The sequence below is a fragment of the Ambystoma mexicanum genome, chromosome 5p (assembly GCF_040938575.1).
Source record: "Ambystoma mexicanum isolate Mex_15411 chromosome 5p, UKY_AmexF1_1, whole genome shotgun sequence".
Classification (NCBI taxonomy): Eukaryota; Metazoa; Chordata; class Amphibia; order Caudata; family Ambystomatidae; genus Ambystoma; species Ambystoma mexicanum.
The window spans coordinates 840,882,915-840,901,408 of record NC_090930.1 but is presented as its reverse complement, the minus strand read 5'-3'; the positions used below and the strand labels follow the sequence as shown (position 1 = coordinate 840,901,408).

Sequence of the window (18,494 nt, the reverse complement as noted above, 5' to 3'; positions counted from 1 at the left end):
TTCTACTCTTTGTCCTCACCTGCACCGTCGCTCTCCTGCTCCTTCACTGATCTATTCTCTTTCTGCTTCTGACTTTTCTCCTTGTTTTACCTCTAAGATTTACAATCTTTTTTCTTCTTGTCCCTATATCTCTTCTGTTTGCTCCCTTGTCTCTTCTTCATTTTCTCATTTCGCCCTCTTTCTGATCACTATATCCTTTGGGTCAACTGACCAATCCTGCTATTGCTTCTTTGTATCCTCTTCCCTCACCTCTTATTCCCTTGTTTCATCCTTTCCAAACTCGTCTTTCTTCACTTGCATTGTTCCTTCTCCCTTCATGCAGACCGATATTCTCCCAATCCTTAAAACACCCTCTCCTCCCTATAACTATCAACCCATCTCTATCCTTCCTTTCCTATCTGAACCTTTGGAATGTGCGCTCTAGTCTCAGCTGTCTTTATATCTGGCGCCCGATTCTCTTTTTCCTTCTTCACAATCTGGATTCCATCCTGCTCACTCTATTGAAACTGCTCTTTTGAGTGTCACAAATGTTCTTACTACTTCTCGTCATATTATGTAATCCTCTTGCTTAATTCTTCTTGATCTGTCTACTTCTATCGACACAGTGGATCACTTCTTGTTCCTTTTTCTTTTTTGTTAAATCTGTCATTTTTCGTTCTTGGTTTTCTTCTCTCTCTAATCACACATACTCTGTTTCAAGGGTTTGGAAGTCTTCTTCCCCAACATATGTTTTTGGGGTCTGCAAGGCTCTGTCCTTGGCCCCTTACTCTTTTTCGTACATATGATGTATCTCTTCTATTATTCAGTTGGTTGGCTATGTGGCGATTCACGGGATCTCACCACTTCTCCCCAGGGGCAGCCCTTCCCCGTGAGGCTAGAGAGGTGAGGCTGCTACCCAATAGTCTCCCTTGAGGTTGTAGGAAGTGGAACCTCAAAGGGAGAGACTGTCCTACTGGGGATAAGGACTCCCGTTCCTTGAATGAACTCTCTCTCTAAACCCTTTTTCATTGGGACTAAGTCCCTGTCAGAAATCCCTGATGATACCACTGTCTATTATGGTAATGTCTGTTCAGTCTTTGGTTCACCAATTAATGTACCCCAGACAAGAAAGACACAAAGAAACACGCAGAGTAATAACAGGCTGCCTGATCATTCCACTGAGAAGAGTTGTCCCCAAGGAGGCATAACGATTACAGCAACAACAGTAAAGAAGGACTCTGACTTTACACTGGGAAGGACCCAGCTACAGGAAATAAAGAGTGAGAAAGGACTGGCAAATGGAGAGAGCAGCCAGTATGAAGCCAGCCCAGCCAGGATAGTTCAAACCTGGGAACACAAATCTGCAGATAGGCTGATCCCCAGTGGTGGGGACATTCAGGAACAGTCGGAGGAGTTCTGCAGTCGAGACCAAGCTCCTGATTGGTGGAAGGAGGGAAGAAAAGCCAGCCATGGCGTGACCTCGGGGAGGTGGACTGTGTCGTCCTGCCACTACACCAAAGCCGCGTGGCGCAAGTCTCTGCGAAATCTACAAGGACGGAGTGGAGAAAGCATGGGGCAGTGAAGCAACACAAGCCCATCACCCCAGGAAGAACCAGTGATGCATTCCTGACACGCACAAGGTAACAGGATTAGCAGTAGACCTGGTAGGGGTTGGGGCAGCTCTAGAGGCAAGCGAGCCCCGAGAGGGAGCTCTCTCATCACAGTAGTGCCATACAGAGAATCAAGAGACAAGAAAGTCTCGGGAGTAATCTTGTTCCTCACAGTAGTGTAGATCAGAGAACCAGGAATGCGACATGAGTAATCTCCCTCATCACGGTAGTGATACCCCAAAAACCAAGAGTCAAAGTCTTGGCAGTAATCTCCCTCGTCACAGTAGTGGCATTCAGAGAACAAAGAGTCAAGAGTACATCAGGATTATTTTCCTTGTCACAGTAGTGATACCCAGAGATCCAAGGGCCAAGAAAGCCTTGGGAGTAATCTCTCTCATCATAGGAGGGATAACCAGAGACTCGGGCGTCAAGAGCACATTGGGAGCAATCTCCCACATCACAGTGGTGATCTAGTTACGTTCAAAGAGGATATTAGACAACAAGAGCTATCTGAAGATAATCTTCCTAACGTCACAGGACAGGGAAGAATTGCTGGAATCGTAAAGCAAGCTTTCTGAAGCCCTTGGGACGAACTGACAAGACTTTTGAGGACTATTGCTAAAGAATATCCCACGGCACCCTCAAGGCTGTCTGAGGTGGATCAGGAAAAAGGAGTCATTCTCCTGATCATACCCTCTTTGTTGAATCAGACGTTAGGGCAAAAGATTATTGGAAAAGAGATAAAGACTGAACCAGTTCACCAGGAGAAGGGAGTCGTTCTCCTGGCTTTTCTTTCATTTGGATACTGAACCCTTTTGTAAACTAGTGGTAGGTTTTTCAGATGGAGGACGGACACTTCATTTAGACAGACATCCTGATGATGAGTACCCGAGTTGATATACAACTTGTTGAAACGTGCCACCCCTTTATCCAACTCCTTACTTCACCACGCCACAGCTTTTGGAGTCACTTCTTTGCCGATGAGTTTCAGATCATCTTCTCATGTTTTCCCCTATTCTGCTTCACGTCACTCTTCCTATCTTTAGCTGTCGCGCTTTGGATGCTCTCTCTCTCTTAACCTCAAGTTTCCAAATCCGAGATTCTTTTTTTCCCTGCTCCTTTTTCTTATGATTATCTGATTATCCCCCTCCTTCATCTATTTCCTTTTACCCTGGTTCTCTCAGTATTCAGGCATTGTTTCGAAAATGTAGTTTCGAATGACAAAAGTTTCGAAAAAAATGCATTTAAGAAATGCATTTTTATGTAGGTAAAGGTCTTTTTTAAACTAAAATGGGTGTTAAGGGGTAAAAAACAAGGGTTGGAGGGGGACGCATTTTCATTCAAAACTTTGCCATTCGAAACTATGGCATTCGAAACGATCACTAGGAACCGTTATCTCTGCAGTCTCCCTTTGCTCATAACCTCGCTGTTATCTTTGACTCTTCTCTTTCTTATTATCAGCACATTAATTTCTCTTCTTGCTCAATCCTGTTGCTATCAGCTCTATAGCATTTATAGAATGCAGCCATTCCTGGCCTTTTCTAACTGCTGAACACTCTTATTCCTACTATAGCACTTTTGCGTCTTGATTACTCTTCTCCTCTTTCTGCCCGCTTATGCTCTTGCTCCCCTCCAGTCTCTTTTCAGATCTGCTATCTCTCTGCTTTGTGTGCTTCCTCATTGCTCTCACAACTCTCTCCACCCGTGGCCGCACTTCACTGGCTCCATCTTCCCACCCGTGGCCACACTTCACTGGCTCCATCTTCGCACCCATGGCCGCACTTCACTGGCTCCATCTTCCCATCTCTGGCCACACTTCACTGGCTCCATCTTCCCACCCGTGGCCACACTTCACTGGCTCCATCTTCCCACCCGTGGCCACACTTCACTGGCTCCATCTTCCCACCTGTGGCTACACTTCACTGGCTCCATCTTCCCAACCGTGGCCACACTTCACTGGCTCCATTTTCCCACCCGGCTTCAGTTTCGCTTTCTGTGCTTTGTCTTCCAAGCATTAGATGCCGCAGCGCCCCAGGCAGCAAAACAAACATGCAGTGCCCCTCCCCAATTCCGCGCCACCATGGTCATGTGGGAGGGGTTGAGGGGGAGCACCACAATTTTCAATAGGTACGGCAGGCGCCCTGTTATTTAATTTCAATAGGGTGCCTTCCGTGCCAGCTAGGGGGAGCCCTTGAAAGACTCCCCTGAGCTGGCATGGCGGGGGCTAATGGAAGGGAGTCTTGGGGGGGTTGTCGGTGCTGCCCTACCCTAAGGCTGGACCTGTTTCCAAGTATATCTGGGGGAATCGCCTCCCTCTTCTCTTCCTTCTCTAGTTTGTCTTTGTAGGTACACTGTTCCTTCTCCTTCCTTCGTCTGACTGTTCCCCTCCCTCCTTCCCTCTCGCTTTCCACGCTTTTGTGCTTTTGGCTTCTTCACTCTGGAACATACGCTGTACCAAGTGGCTCAGCAGCCCATCTTCTCCAATGTATCATCTTTCTGGGGTTAGAAGGTGTTCATTTTTGTTTGGGATTTTTTTCTCATAATACATCTCTTCCTTCCCAGAACTGATAAAGAAATTCAGACAAACACCATTGCAGTTATCAATGCCCTTTTCCTGAAAGCCCCGGATGACAAGCGGCAGGTATGTTGAGTTTGCAACTTTTGAGTCCTTGCGGAGTGGGCAGCCATTTTCGCGAAAAAGCGTGAGCCACTAGGATTTTGTGATTTTGAAATAAAATGGGCTGTGATGACACCTTGGCCCTTTAAATGGCATATTGGTGAAGTAAAATAGGGTATTTTAAGGTTGTAAGCTCCACTGATATTCTTTCAGCTCCAGATACTGGGAACATTCTTTTGCAAACCACGTTTGTGAATCTATCCTTGGCTCAGCTGTAGACATCCAAAGTATACGCACTGTGCATAATTTTCCCATGAATAATAGACATATTGCAGCTGTTACCGTATTTTAGCTGTTAAGAAGAGTTGCCTGAACGTCTTTTATGACCCCCCAAACATATGGTATATAATCAGTTTTTAAAAATGGCACTGGTGCATTTAGTAATCTCATATCGCACTGAAATGAAGTACTCACTTGTGAAGGGCGTTGCAGGGAAGTTGCCTTTGCTGCTTATGTAAAATAATCCTAAGGACTCTGGTAACCTGCCTTCTTCTAGCACCTGCTTGGATCTTTGTGTGTGGGTTCGGGGGGGGGGGGGGGGGCGCTGTCACTTTCTCTGTCTGCACATTAACCCGCCCTTTTAGTCTGTTCCGTTCTTTGGGGTTTGCTAGTTTGACTCTCTGGGGGCAGATTTCTCCCGCTGGGGTGCCCGGAACAGTTCGTTAAGAGCGCATGAATAGCACTGTTCGCATGCTCTTTAAAACACCTGGGTTTGGTTGATTCCGAACACCGAGGGAGGCACGGGTCGGATGCAGGATTCCCTCACCACACTCTGCGCTGTATTAGGCATCCGATCATTTCCCTGCTCTGAGATGTGGATGCGGGCGCAGATGCTATGGTCTCGGCGCGCTTTTTGCACCTCCCCAAACGATGCATCCTGCACCTAATTAGTAGGAATCCATGCACGTACATGGCGGGAGGTATTTACGGTTGTATTGTTGATGAAGTATAAAAATGCCCTGAAACCCGGGACTTTCCAGATCTTTCTGCTTGATAAACCACCTCCACGCCAGCCAATCAACATACACTGGAGGGTACTGCATGCATGCACGTCAGTGCACTTGTGTGAGGTCCCTTCTGTGCGATAACGGGGACCATCCAAAATATGCCATCTGCTTGGCAGTTGGTTAGTGCTCATTTGGAACCCAATGTCAACTCCTTTGCTGCATCACATTTAAGTGTGCGTGTCATGCTGACTGCCTACGAGTTTTTCAATAATCAGTCTATTGCAAAAATCCATAACAATGTTGACATCAAAAAGAGAATTGATCTGTCTCCAATGTCTTCTCCAACCTGGTACCATCTGCTTGTGGTGTTACCAGCATAGAAGGCTGGAGTTTATTGAAACCTATGTACATTTACCATGAACAGTGCAGGCTAGAGTTATATCGCACCGCTTTGGGAGCAGTTGCACAGGGCTTTCCTTCTATTCCCTTCCATATCTCTGTGATGAGGTGATCTTATGGCTCACATTATCTGCTCTTGACATTAACTCTCCCGCTTCACTGTCGATGTTTGATGCTTTTGAAACTCCACCTATTGTTCTCTTGGAGCACAGGCTCTGGTTTTTGTTTGATTTTTTTTCCACTACTAAATCCTTAAATCTTCTTCCACTTCTCAAATCTCTCTCCAAGGTGGTCGTAGCGCCTTTACTTTCTGAGTCGCTTTTCATCCAATGTGTTGTTTGTTCTGGTTTTTTTTGTATTTTCATTGGGAGAACACCTCCATTCTGCATGGGCCAATGTGTTGTATATCAGAATACAGATTTGCTCTTTCTGACGAAAATAAGCAAAAGCTCCCATTCACATGTTGTTATCGACGAACTTGCTGTTTTTTAGTCTTACGTAAGTTGGGATTCCCTCACGATTTCATACTGCTGATGTCCGGCCCTCGCTTACTTTACTTTGCTCTGTCTATTTTCCATCTTTCTTTTCTTCCTATTTCCTGCCAACAAATCACTTTCCCATGTTTTTTATAGGCCTTGGGACAGGTTGTCCGGGTTGCTTTCGTCAAATTGTCTGAGTTGAAATGGGTTGATCAAATTGATTTAACAGGGGGCCAATGTTCTGTTTTCTTTAACAATTATTATTATGGTATTTATTGAGTGTGGACCTAACTTCGAGGACAACAGAGAGCTTTACAGAGGTATACGCCAATACAGGTACATAACAGAGCGCATTACAGAGGTGTACAACATTACAGATGCTTAACAGAGATGCTAACCACAGAACAGATATATAGCGGGGTGAGCTTAAGGCTCTTTAGGAACGTGCTCATGTAATGGTTGGAATCAAACAGAATAATTCTGAGTCTAAATAACCAAACCAACTCAGGAAGATGGCAAAGTACTGTTTTATTAACAATTATCTAAAACAGGGAGTTTACAACAAACATCAACTGAGGTTCGCTCAGGTTCTCGCAACGATCTTCACACAAAGCATAGACTTTATACCAAAAATACATCAGAGGTGACATTATACTTTGTGCCAATAATGAAAAACCTATCAAGGGTCGGGATTGGCTAAGGGGAAGTATACCTTCTATAGGGACTAGGATTGTGATTGACTGTCCATTATGAGGTGGCCAACATATACCTACCTCTAAAACATGTAATCTTCAGAAACATTAGACACATAGTTTCTTATTAATCTTCAAACTATAAGTTATTTTGTTATGTCGACTAATACAATTGGTTGGCACACTTGTGCCAGGTCTGCAACATTCGGTTCACTTACCAACATGTAAGCAGAGTCCCAGGTGCAAGGAGATGGGCCATGATACAATTAGCCCAGCATCTCTCATCCACCATGCCATCTGCCATGAAGATTGTCTTTGGACTTGGCCCTGCAAAGTATCCTTGTCTTTTAGAATACATGGGAGTGAGAGCACTCACTATCGTGTTCTGGGACTCCAGGTTAGAACTCTTATTTTCATCCTTGGCTCACGTGACAGCAGACCATGATTTGGTCAATTTTGCAGGTTTTAAATGCTCTAAATGAATTAAACTTGGCACTCTTGGTGTTCTTTCTTTGCACCTTAAAAAGGGATGATTCATCATCTGCACGTTTGCTCATTTCCAGAATAGATAGCTGACCTTGGCTGCTTCAGTCTTGACTCCAGGCCAGACAGCCTCGACTTGCAGTGCCATGATTCTGCTTATTCTTGCTGCGACACAGTTTCCCTTCCCGCTTCATGGGTCCTGGCTTACTAAATTCATGATACCAATGTTCAGCTTCTATATAACGGTGTCTTCACCTGCGTTCTATTCACTACCTATAGCCAGCTGCTATGATGACTTGGTCTACCTTACGTTTAGGCATCTGTACATTTATTGAACAATTCATTTTGTGCAGCAGTTTGTGCACGAGTAATCTTATTTTTCGTATCATAGAAGTTCACTTGATTCTTTACTTAATCATTAGTTTCTTTAGGATCTATACATCCTCTTCAGTCAGTATCTTGGGACGTTGTGCCTACTTTTTGATTCCTGCTCACATGTTTTAAACTCCAGCAGTGCACAGCTTGTCTCCTCTGCTGTTCAACCTTTATTTTAGGTGTCTCTGCGCAGTGCTCGACAACATCAGAGCCTACTTTACTAACTATGCAGATGACACTCAGCTGATGGTGGAGCTGAGTGGCTGTTATGACACTGATAACAGCAGGATGACAATTATATACAACACCATTGAGGCATGGATGAAAGCCAATAGGATGTGCTTGAATGGGAGCAAAACTGAGCTGGTGATCTTCAGGTCACATCAAGCAAGGGCGAAGTTAAGCCATGAATACAGGACGTTCCAGATCAAAGACTCCCCCATCCAAGTCTTAGGAAAAGTAAAAACACTTGGGATCTACCTCGAAGCATCATTAAGTGTAGAATTGCATGTTACCATCTTGAACGGAAACTGTCAGTATTACCAGAGACTTCTAAAACATATATATCAGACCTTACCTGAACAAAAATAACAGTGCAACCATTGCAAGGGCCACAGTAGTGTCTAGGCTAGACTATGGAAATGCCCTACTGATGGGAGAAACCAAGGGATGCATTGCACGGTGCCAAAGCATCCAAAATAACGCTGTACGAATTGTCAGGCAGAAAGCCAGAAGGGAACACATTACAGCAGATAGGAAAACCCTATACTGGCTAGCACTTGTGGATAGGATTAGCTTCAAAACCATGACCATGGTACATCGTTGCCTACTTGGGCAAGCACCTGCCTGCTTGGAGGAACAGATTACCCACTACACTCCGGGTCGCTCTCTAGGATCAGAGGTATTGGGGCATATTGCATGTCCTCCTGCCAAACGATCCAATGTGATGGAGCGATCTTTTCCTGTAAAAGTGGCTCAGATATGGAATGGCTTCCCGATGGACTTAAGACAAGAGAACAATTACATGACTTTCAGGAAAGCATTGAAAACAAGTATCTTCAAATAATCTGACAAGCAGGAACTGAGGTAGCAAACTGATGTCCCGTTGAATTTGTTTGTGTCTAAATGTGCGCTTCCTGATTGATGCCTGTGGGCTTCGGCGCGATATAAATAAATAAAAATATAATAAACATTGTATCGTAAACAGTTCCTTGCCAATTAATGTCTGTGAAATGTCACAGAACTATTTTGCAAGCAAGGAATTTGAAAAGCTTGCTGTAGCTAATTGATGAAGTGCTGCAGTGCCAGCTGGAATTCTCTCTGCCGTCTCAAGCAGCAGGCATTGTGACATCACAGTGGATGCATAATAACTGTTTACAGAGCAGTTGTGAGGTCATTTTCTTATTACAGATTAGTGTTATAAAACCATTATTTCCAGGCCTATACAGAGATGTTGCGGGCTGCCATGTATATTATATTGAGTGTGCAGAGCATTTTTGTATAAAGCAATTCTATATTGCCGACATTGACTTCCAAGCTGTTGGAAAATCCGCTTTCCTCAAACTAGTAATCAAAGGCCCCAAGAACTTAATTAAGACTACGTGAAAGATGAGCGGTTCCTAGAGCTGACCGCTAGACAGGAGATTTGCAAAGTATATCAACATGTCTGCAAAGACCCTCTCTCTCCCTGGTAGTAGCTGAGTACATTTAGTTTACAATGAAGTGGGCCATGACTATGTGCTGTTTTTTCACACGTTAAAATGGATTATTGGCTTGATATGTCTAATTTAAAAAATGAAGACTAAGGAAGTAGTAGAAAGGATGTTCACAAGGCGAAAACGAGATTAAATTAATTGTACTGTCAGGAAGTTCTTCAAAACCGCTATTACCGGCCCTCCCCTTGTAAAAATGGTTATTGACAATCATCACACATGCATTATTCCTGAAATCGGTGATGATGAGGAGCACTTTGAACACAGTGCAGTTGGTGGAGACAGTGGTGAGGTAACACATGCAGTCCTCCAGCCACCAATGCACATCATGTAGACTAAAGGAATGCACCTCCGAAGGCTGAACAGCTGAGTCAGCTCTTCACACCGGTGGCCCGCAGGCCAGAGACACACTGCACGGCGCCTGACCTTCAGGTAGTTAGCGAATGAGCTCAGATAGTCTAAGCCCTGCATGCACCTTTCCACTTTTCCACAAACGCTCTTTAGATCTGACAGTGACTTGCGTGTCCTTCATGAAAACAGCCCTAATTATGTTTGCGGCGTGTTTGCGGCAAGGAAGGCATTTCTAAAGCAATCCTGCCATCTACAGCAAGTCATGTGAAATGCGTCCAAAAGATTTGGACGTAAGAACTTAAGGTCCAGCTCTTTTTGTCGTCGTACAATTAATCCTTATTTATTTTTTGTTAACACTACTGTTTATAAATGTCAAACATTTCTACATTCATTAGCAGTTTTAACACAATATATCACACATATTAATTGTATATAATAGTGCCTTGCGCTAAAGCAGCGACTCGGGGACTGATCATGAAGTGGTCCATTTCATCTAGAAATACGACCTCCCCCTCACCACAAGTTGTTCGTTCCATGTAGATTCTGAGGGTGACGGGAGTAGCGGAGGAGAGGTGTCTTGGCAGTAGACAGGAAAAGTAATGTAAAATGTGGGCAGAGGAAGCGCTACAGAGTTGCCGTGTGCAGCCCACATCCGGCCTAAATGCAAAATTCAAAGACACCTTTCTACAGTCAGAGACATCTTAAGCACTTTTGGGAACTGGGTACAGACATCTTTGCCCCCCCCCCTTCCACTAAACCAAAGGAATTAAGTGATCAAGAATATCCCCCCCACCCTCTTCGTCGCGATCATATGCATGTTTACTCCCTTTACTTCCCCTTACCCTCTTCATTCTTGCTCTAATCACAATGATAAACAAGTAGCATTTGAAGGCCAACATTAGCAGTCTATGAAGTTACTTCTGTTGTAGTATAGATGCATGATACTTTTTACCAATGGCATCCAGGAAGGTATTCAGCCTGTAGTATTAATGGAAGACCATATGTAAAATGTACATGTAACCCAGAATAGGCTCACATTAGCTGCCTCACGGAATGCAAAAGTGCTCAAGCATGGATAGAGGAGACCAATTTTAAGGAAGGAGAAAGCTACACATACTGTAGATTGGACATTGGATGCAGATTAGAAGCTACCAGAAAGGTGTCTGTGTCCAGACAGACTGAGATTATATGTGGGACATGGTTTTCAAATAGTGTTGCCATTAGAGATCAAGGGAACAAGTGCTTGTGTTGTGCAATATATGAATGCTCACTATTATAGTGGAAGCAACACTATAGCCACTGAATACATGAATGCAACTTTTTTGAAGATCATGTCCTGAGCAGGAAATCACTCTGTGGGCTGACAATTTTGAAAGGCTTAGGGACTGGCAATTTTGAAAGGTTTGGCAATACAAGATTGATGCCCAGGATCACACATTGGTTAAGGCATGAAGCTGGGAGTTGTGCCAACTCTGCAATATCTGCATTTGAAAACTTTCTTTTCCAGTTCTTACCATGAAGTACAATAATCTCATTTTATAGCCAGTCAGTTGGTACAGCGAGTAGAGCGCTCGCTTTGACATCCATGCAAAGCATGCCGACATAGCTTTAGATCCCGGCACATCCAAAGTCAGCCTTTCATCCTTCCGAGGTCAATAAATGAGCACCACACACCGTGGTTAATAAGCAGCGCCTGAGGGTTCGTAGCACTATATAAATGCAAATTAAAATTAAATAAAACAGACTTGAAAAGTACACACATCGCATTACCAAACATGACCATTTTGAAAAACAAAATATTATAGAAGGATTTTATGCAAAATGGGATTGATTTGAGCTTCATTCCCTCCATCATCAAGGGAAGTACATAAGTACCAGAATACCAATCAATGTGATTTAACAGATTTAATTTGGGTTTGTCTTTTGAATTTTAAATCTTTAAATACTCCAAAAACAGTCTTGTAAAATTGTCATTTATAAACGTGCAGAAAAACCTTTGACTTTTACAAAAAAGCAAACCGCTTTTTCATGTCAAACAAGTAGGCCTTAATATATGCTTGCCTGAAGCTTGCAACACCTGTCCGCTCTCTTCTGTCTACTACCCCTTCCACTCAAATGGCCTACATAAGAATAAAGATCAAGCAATGGGCTAAATGATGCCAGCAGCATGCGAGAAGGCAAACTTCACAGAAGACAGCACAGTAATGTGAGAGATGTTACATGATTTGACCAGGATCACTGTATTGTCTGCTGGCAAAGCCAGGATACAAGCATGAATGCTTCGTTGGTATCTTGAATTTGGATACTTTTTCACCTCTTGGACTAACAGTTTATGCCCATCGTTAGATGGGATTACCTAGGTTTTACAACACCCCATGTGAACAAACCAATTTCGAGAACTTCACCATACGGATGGCATGTTCGTTTTTATAGCAACCCCTTTCAGGTGCAGGTACATTGCTGATAATAGCCCCATGTTGTGCTGAAAACCAAGTACACATGCAGGGAGGTTTATCAACTTCAGACATAAAGACTCAGCCAGCGTTGCTGGAATGTGCTATTCTAATCTTGCATATGAACACATGACTCTGCAATGAGTGCTTAACACACTGAGCTAACTTCTGAACCATTGTGGCGCTGGATTTATCAATATGCATTTCAACTGTGGCTATTGCAAATGATCAACATTATTCCCAGAGGAAGGAAGTAATGCTACAGGAACTGTGCCGTAAGGAACACAAAAACTATGTATACCACAGTGAATACAGAAAGCATTGTTTGATGAATTGATCAAGGCAGAATGTGCTTGTCAAAACAGACAGGCAATAGGTTTAGAGCCACAGCAGCATTCCATAAAATATCCTGACGTGCTATTTAAGTCTGGTGAACAATGGAATCTTACTTTGTTAGATGAGGCAGCCTTGTGAGGCCCTCTGTAAGGTGGGGGCCCGGGGAAAGTGCCTTTTTTTGCCCTCCCATAAAAATGTCTGTCTACAGTACAGAACGTGGCAGCAAGCTTTCAGATGCTGTAAAGTAGAAATGTGTTCAAGCCGTGTGGGACAGAAGCCTAATTTTACACTGGCATAGACACTCTTTAGTGCACTTTTTTGCCATCTAGTGGCATAACGTTGTATTAGCATTTAATGGGCCTGCAGAAGAAACATCTATTTTTTTTTTTAATTGTCAAAACAAAAAATGCTGCATCTTTTCTTGAGAAGGACACCTCAGGGGTGCCGCAGTTTAACACCTTTTTTTTCAGGGGCAAAAGTGACGCTGTGTGAGCAGAATGAGGGTGCGCTGGTAGCTCTGCACATTTTGTGGTCTCTATGGCTGTTGAGGTGCGGACATGAAGTTTCATCAGACGTCTTATATTCCTTGTCGGACCGCCACTTTGATGTTGCAGCAGGAGATGGTGCTATTTGGGAAAGTGTTGTTCTGCCACAGAACGTTACTTTTCTAAATGTGCACCGTCCTTCGAATCAGGCCCTCATTCTGAACGGGGGACTCCCGATTTAAAACCTTTTCTAACCTTTTCTAAAAAAACAGTAGTTGGAATAGTTAGCCTGTTTGAATTTGGCAATCTCAAATTTTCTTAGGCCATCACTTCTGTGAACTCTGCCCCCAGACCTGTTTCTTGGGGCGGGCGAAGGGGGCGACTGCCCAGGGAGCAGAGCTAAGTAGCTTGTGGGGGCAGGAAGCGGCCCACCCACACAGCTGCCTCTGAACTCGCTGTAGAAAAAGTGAAGCATTCCTTTGTTTCTGAACCAGCCTCTGGGATGCTCTGGAGTCGCACATCCTTTGACCCTCACGCTTTGTGCTGACAGCCTTTCAAGTGGGCGGGATTTAAAAGAGGTGGCTCATTTAACAAGCCATTGTGTATACACAGTATGTGCTTAACATTTCACTGTTAAGAACTGAACATGGGTCATTTTTAGTCTGAAGGCCAGCACAAACCGTCAGTTAGCTGACCAAATCTACTCCTTCTTCCAAGAGAATTAAGGGGCCACACAGAAAAAGTATTAAACTATGTTCTTTATTTTCATGTCGTTTTTTTGAGACACACACATGTTCGGTATATGTTTAGTTACATATGGAGCATGCCTGGGAAGGTTAACTGTAATTTTCTTGCTTAAGTATTCTAGTGGCTGCTTTGTGAAATTGACTAAATGCATTTGCTCTGCACCAAAGGTCTTTTCATTTTCTTAACAGGCCACCTACTGCCTATCACACTCCAGATGGCTCCTCAATGTGACTTGGCACATTGATTTTGAAAGCAGGGTTCATTTTGTCACCGTGCAGGCAGTAGTCCGTGGCCAATCAATGCAGTGATATGTGTGCAGCAATGATTTGTGCATTGCACAAGTCACCACCCTGTTGGTAAATGGCGCCTATGTGGTGCTCCTCTATGTAACAGCAAATATGGCTGTTTTTGTCTGATGTGTCCCATCTCCATACAATAGCACACTGGAATTGTTTGTTTGTAGCTCTAACAAGTATGCCATACAATGCCCACACTTAAACACAAAAAGCAATCAAAGAAGTTGCCTCAAATTGTACATCCACTAGGCCAAACACCCTTTCTATACTGATTTTCACCAGCTGCAGGCTAGCGCTCATAAGTTATGCTAATACCAGCTCTGTTAGATAAAGCATGGGACTGCTCTTTTTTGCAGAAATAACCCCTGTTGCCTGGTAATGGCGAAGTGGTAGTGGCTGGGGATCTTTGGGCCCTTTTCCATGCATTAGAAGCTGGTTTTAACACTTCATTAGCTTATTACTGGTCAGGCTAAAGTTTGTGAGAGGTACAATCCTTTCTGGGCATTGTTTCCTGGGTGTCTCTTATAGGGTATCCGTTCCTGTCTTTAGATCTCATTCCCTAAAGATTTTTCTGCATTGGGGACTGGGCATGCTTACACTGAGACCCAGCCCCTGATCTAAAATTCTCCAGGAACAAGAAGCAAAAGAACCCTTGTATCCCATTTGAATGGCTGATGTTGCAGCCATTGTATACTCTCATCCAAAAATGTAAGCTTTCCGAATGAGTATGTATGGCTCATGGTTACAAACATTTGAATGTTATGGTGAGTGTTGTGAACAGTGATGTGAGCGCCAAGCCATGTGCCTGTAATGTATTTAGCGATTCACACATACAACCCTTTTATCACAGACTCATTAACCAAATCTAGAGATCTCTGATCACAGTTATATTTCTGAAATGCTCTTGTGATTTAATACAAAAAAGACACGAACAATCATTTTTGCCATTTGTCCCATTTCCCACCGAGTCTCATAGAGGTATTTTGAAAGAGTACAATAAGAGTGTACCAGACAGTCCATCCTGGAATGATAACCTATCAGAAAATATTTCATATGGTTAGTCTAGTATTGCCCCTTGTGAAATGCAAGTGAGGTGGTACGAACAGAATGCCTGCAACACAGGGCCAGTGGTCAGTGGGCCCTCAAACCCTGGCAAGCTGGTCACACCGCAGTGTGCCATTATGGACAGTTTGAAACTGCATTCAGGCAAGGACTTCATTAAGAGCAGATGACGGAAGAACCATTTACTTTGCCAGCAACAGCTGTGTTTTCACATTAGATTTCTTCTGTAAAGTATTGAATTACAATGTAATGAAACCAGCTTAATTTGCTTCATGAGAATAATGTGTTATTTATAAAGCGCCTTACTCCAAAGCACTTTACATACAATATCACCCAACCGAAATTGGTACTCATTTATCAACCTCTGAAGGATGAAAGGCTGAGTTGGCCATGCTGGGATTCAAACTTGCGACCTGCAGATCACGCTCAGATTGCAGCAGCGAGTGCTCAACCCACTGAGCTATCTAGGAGGGGTTTTGTCATGTGACACATGGGTGTAGTTTGGGATTGACGTGTGCCAGTCAGGGGGGAGGGGCACATTCCAGTGTTTCGCCCTAGGTAACAGGTTGGGCAGAAACTGACCTGGCTCTGGTCAAGCAGAACCCACCTGCACAATATTACAGTGTGGTAGATTTTTCAGGTGGTCACAGAGCACACATTCTAAAATGATTAAAGTGAACAGTGCAGTGCGCACTTGCCGAAAGTGCGACTGATACGATAGTTAGCCAACACTGTGCTCTGGGAAGTAGCCTGGGAGGAACTTCCTGTGTTTCTCTCCCTATGACTCTACAAGGAAGGAATGCTTATTTAAGACCTTTCTGCACACAGTGGAAACCTAGTGATAAGAGACTCAGACTTCTACAATAAGAGGAAATAATGTGAGAAACTCTGCAAACTTGTAGCAGAAATATAAAATGGCCGCAACATCAGCCACTCAAATGGGTTACAAGGAATCTTTTGCTTCTTTTTTCTGGAGAATATTAGATGATGAGGGGCTGTGTCTCTGTGTCAGCATTCCCAGCCCCCAATACAGAATCCTCTTTAGTGAACTATATCTATAGACCGGAAAGGATACTATATAAGAGACACCCAATAAACAATGCACAGAAAGGATACACAGAAAGAATTGTACCTCTTACAAACTTTAGCCTGACCAGTAATAAGCTGATGAAGCGTTTTAAACAAAACTGGCTTGTAATGCAGGTTAAAGGGTCCACAGTTATGCAGGCCTCATGGTTATATCTCCAAAAAGAGCAGGCCCATGCTTTATCTAACAGAGCTGGCATTAGCGCACCTCTAATTAGTGTAGGCCTGCAGCTAGTGAAAATCATGGTGTAGCTGTGTAGAAGGGGTGTTGGGCCTAGTGCATGTACAACTTGAGGCAACTTCTTTGATTGCTTTATGCGTTTGTGTGGGCACAGTATGGCATACTCGTCAGAGCCAAATACATCAAAAGTTCCAGTGTGCTATTGTATGGACATGGGACACATCTCACAAAAACAGGTATATGTGCTATTGCATATAGGCACTGGTCGAAGTGGTTGGGAGCGGTGCTCCTCTACTTTTTTAAATAACATTTGACCATTCCTATACTTTTACCTGAAAAAGAAACCATTCCAAAATGGTTTTGTTTTAATTTAAAAGTGTAGGAAGAAGTTGAAACCTGCACTTCACTGCACTGAACATTCCCTTAAACAGCAGACACATTAGTTTTGGTGTTTGTATTGAGCGTGGGAGGGGGTTTGGCGATGGGGTTTGTGCGGTGCGGGGGCAGGCCGGCAGGGAACATAGTTCCACTACTTCTTTTCGTACACTTCGACCACTGCCCATGGGAGCACTACCGACGCCATTAACCAACCGGGTGGTGATTTCTGCAGCGCACAAATCATTGCTGCAGACATCACAGAATTGATTTCTCATGGACTACTGTCTGCATGGTTACACACAATGAACCCTGCTTTCCTAATCAAGGTGCCAACTCACATTAAGGTGCCTCTGGTGTGCGCTAGGCAGTGGTTGGCATAAGAAAATGAAAAGTGCTTTGATGCTGAACGGATGCATTTAGTCCACGTGCCAAAGCAGCCACTAGATTAACTAAAAAGTAATATATAACGTTTTGGTGTGTCAAATAAAAAGACATGAAAATAAAGAACATAGTGTACAACTTTTTCTGTGTGGCATGTTCATTCTCTTGGAAGAAGGCATAGGTTTGGTCAGCTGATACTTTGTGCTGGCCTTCAAAATAAAAATGCCCCATGTTCAGGTCTTAACACTGAAATGTTAAGCACATACTGTGTAAAAACAATGGCTCATTAAATGAGCCATCACTTATACATTACCCTCAGTTCAAAGGCTCTGTCAACACAGAGGGCAAGAGGCACACGGTTTGTGTCAAAGAAATACTTAACCTTTTCTCTGGCGGCTCAGAGGCAGTAGTCTGGGTAGGCCCTTTCCTGTGCCCCCGCCCCGAGCTATTTATGTATGCTTCCCAGCCAGTTGCCTGCTTCGCCCACCCCAGGAAATTGGTCTGCACAGAGTTTCAAACATATGAAGCCTTACTCTGCTAATCCTCCATCCCCCTGGCATTCGCACATTTCATGAAGCGGTCCGGGTTACTCTGAGCTATTGTTTCCAACATATTGCTTCTGAATCCCATATTATTCACTGCTTCTCTTGTCCCGCCGCGTGTTCTTTTAAAGGGGTCTTTCTTCCTGTCAAGTGCAGAGTAGGAATTCTTACAGACAGGTGAACAATTAACCAGGGGTGTTGCTAGGTCTGGAAAAGACCCGGGGCTACGCTGATGTCGGAACTGTTGGGACTGGGGGCTAGCTAGTCTTTTGGCTGTAGCTCCTGAGATTCTATCCGGGGCTACAACCAAAAGATCAGGGGCTATAGCCCCCTTACCCCTCCCCCTAGCAACGCCCCTGCAATTAACCAACTTTGCCTCTTTCAAACTATTAAACTTTTAGGGCAGGGGTCTGCAGATTCTGGTTCTCCAGACCTTCGACTACAACTCCTATCAGCCCCATCCAGCATATTGCAAGGTGAAGGGCCATGGGATCGCTAGTCCAAAACCTACAGTGAGCCAAAGGTTGCCAACCCCTGCTTGAGGGCTTCAAAGCAGATTCTATGGCAAAGGATGGCCGCTTTGTGGGTGTGTCCTTCCGGGATGTATGCTATGGGTCTGCACAACTCCAGAAACCCTGCTTGCGAGCTTTGACTGCCTAAAGTTTGCAGAATTGCATCGAAGTTTTCACTACCACTCTTTAAATGTTTTCTGATGTTGATCCCATCATTCAGTGCTGATGTTTAAAGGGGCATAGAGCTCCGCCTGACCTGTGGGCAATGCCAGGCGGGGGTACAGAAGCTGTGCTGGTTCAGGGTGGGCTCCTCCCTCATACTAAGGAAGGG

General features: G+C 44.0%; 1 protein-coding gene across 4 annotated transcripts in view; it reads left to right on the top strand.

Moving 5' to 3' along the window:
• The window catches only part of ELMO1 (engulfment and cell motility 1), a 2,216,232-nt gene that overhangs the window by 1,036,469 nt on the left and 1,161,269 nt on the right, over positions 1-18,494 (top strand). For all 4 annotated transcript variants that reach the window (XM_069613266.1, XM_069613267.1, XM_069613265.1 and 1 more), the window contains one exon: positions 4,152-4,230. In XM_069613266.1, the coding sequence (XP_069469367.1) occupies positions 4,152-4,230 (79 nt within the window). The remainder of the gene's footprint in view (positions 1-4,151; positions 4,231-18,494) is intronic.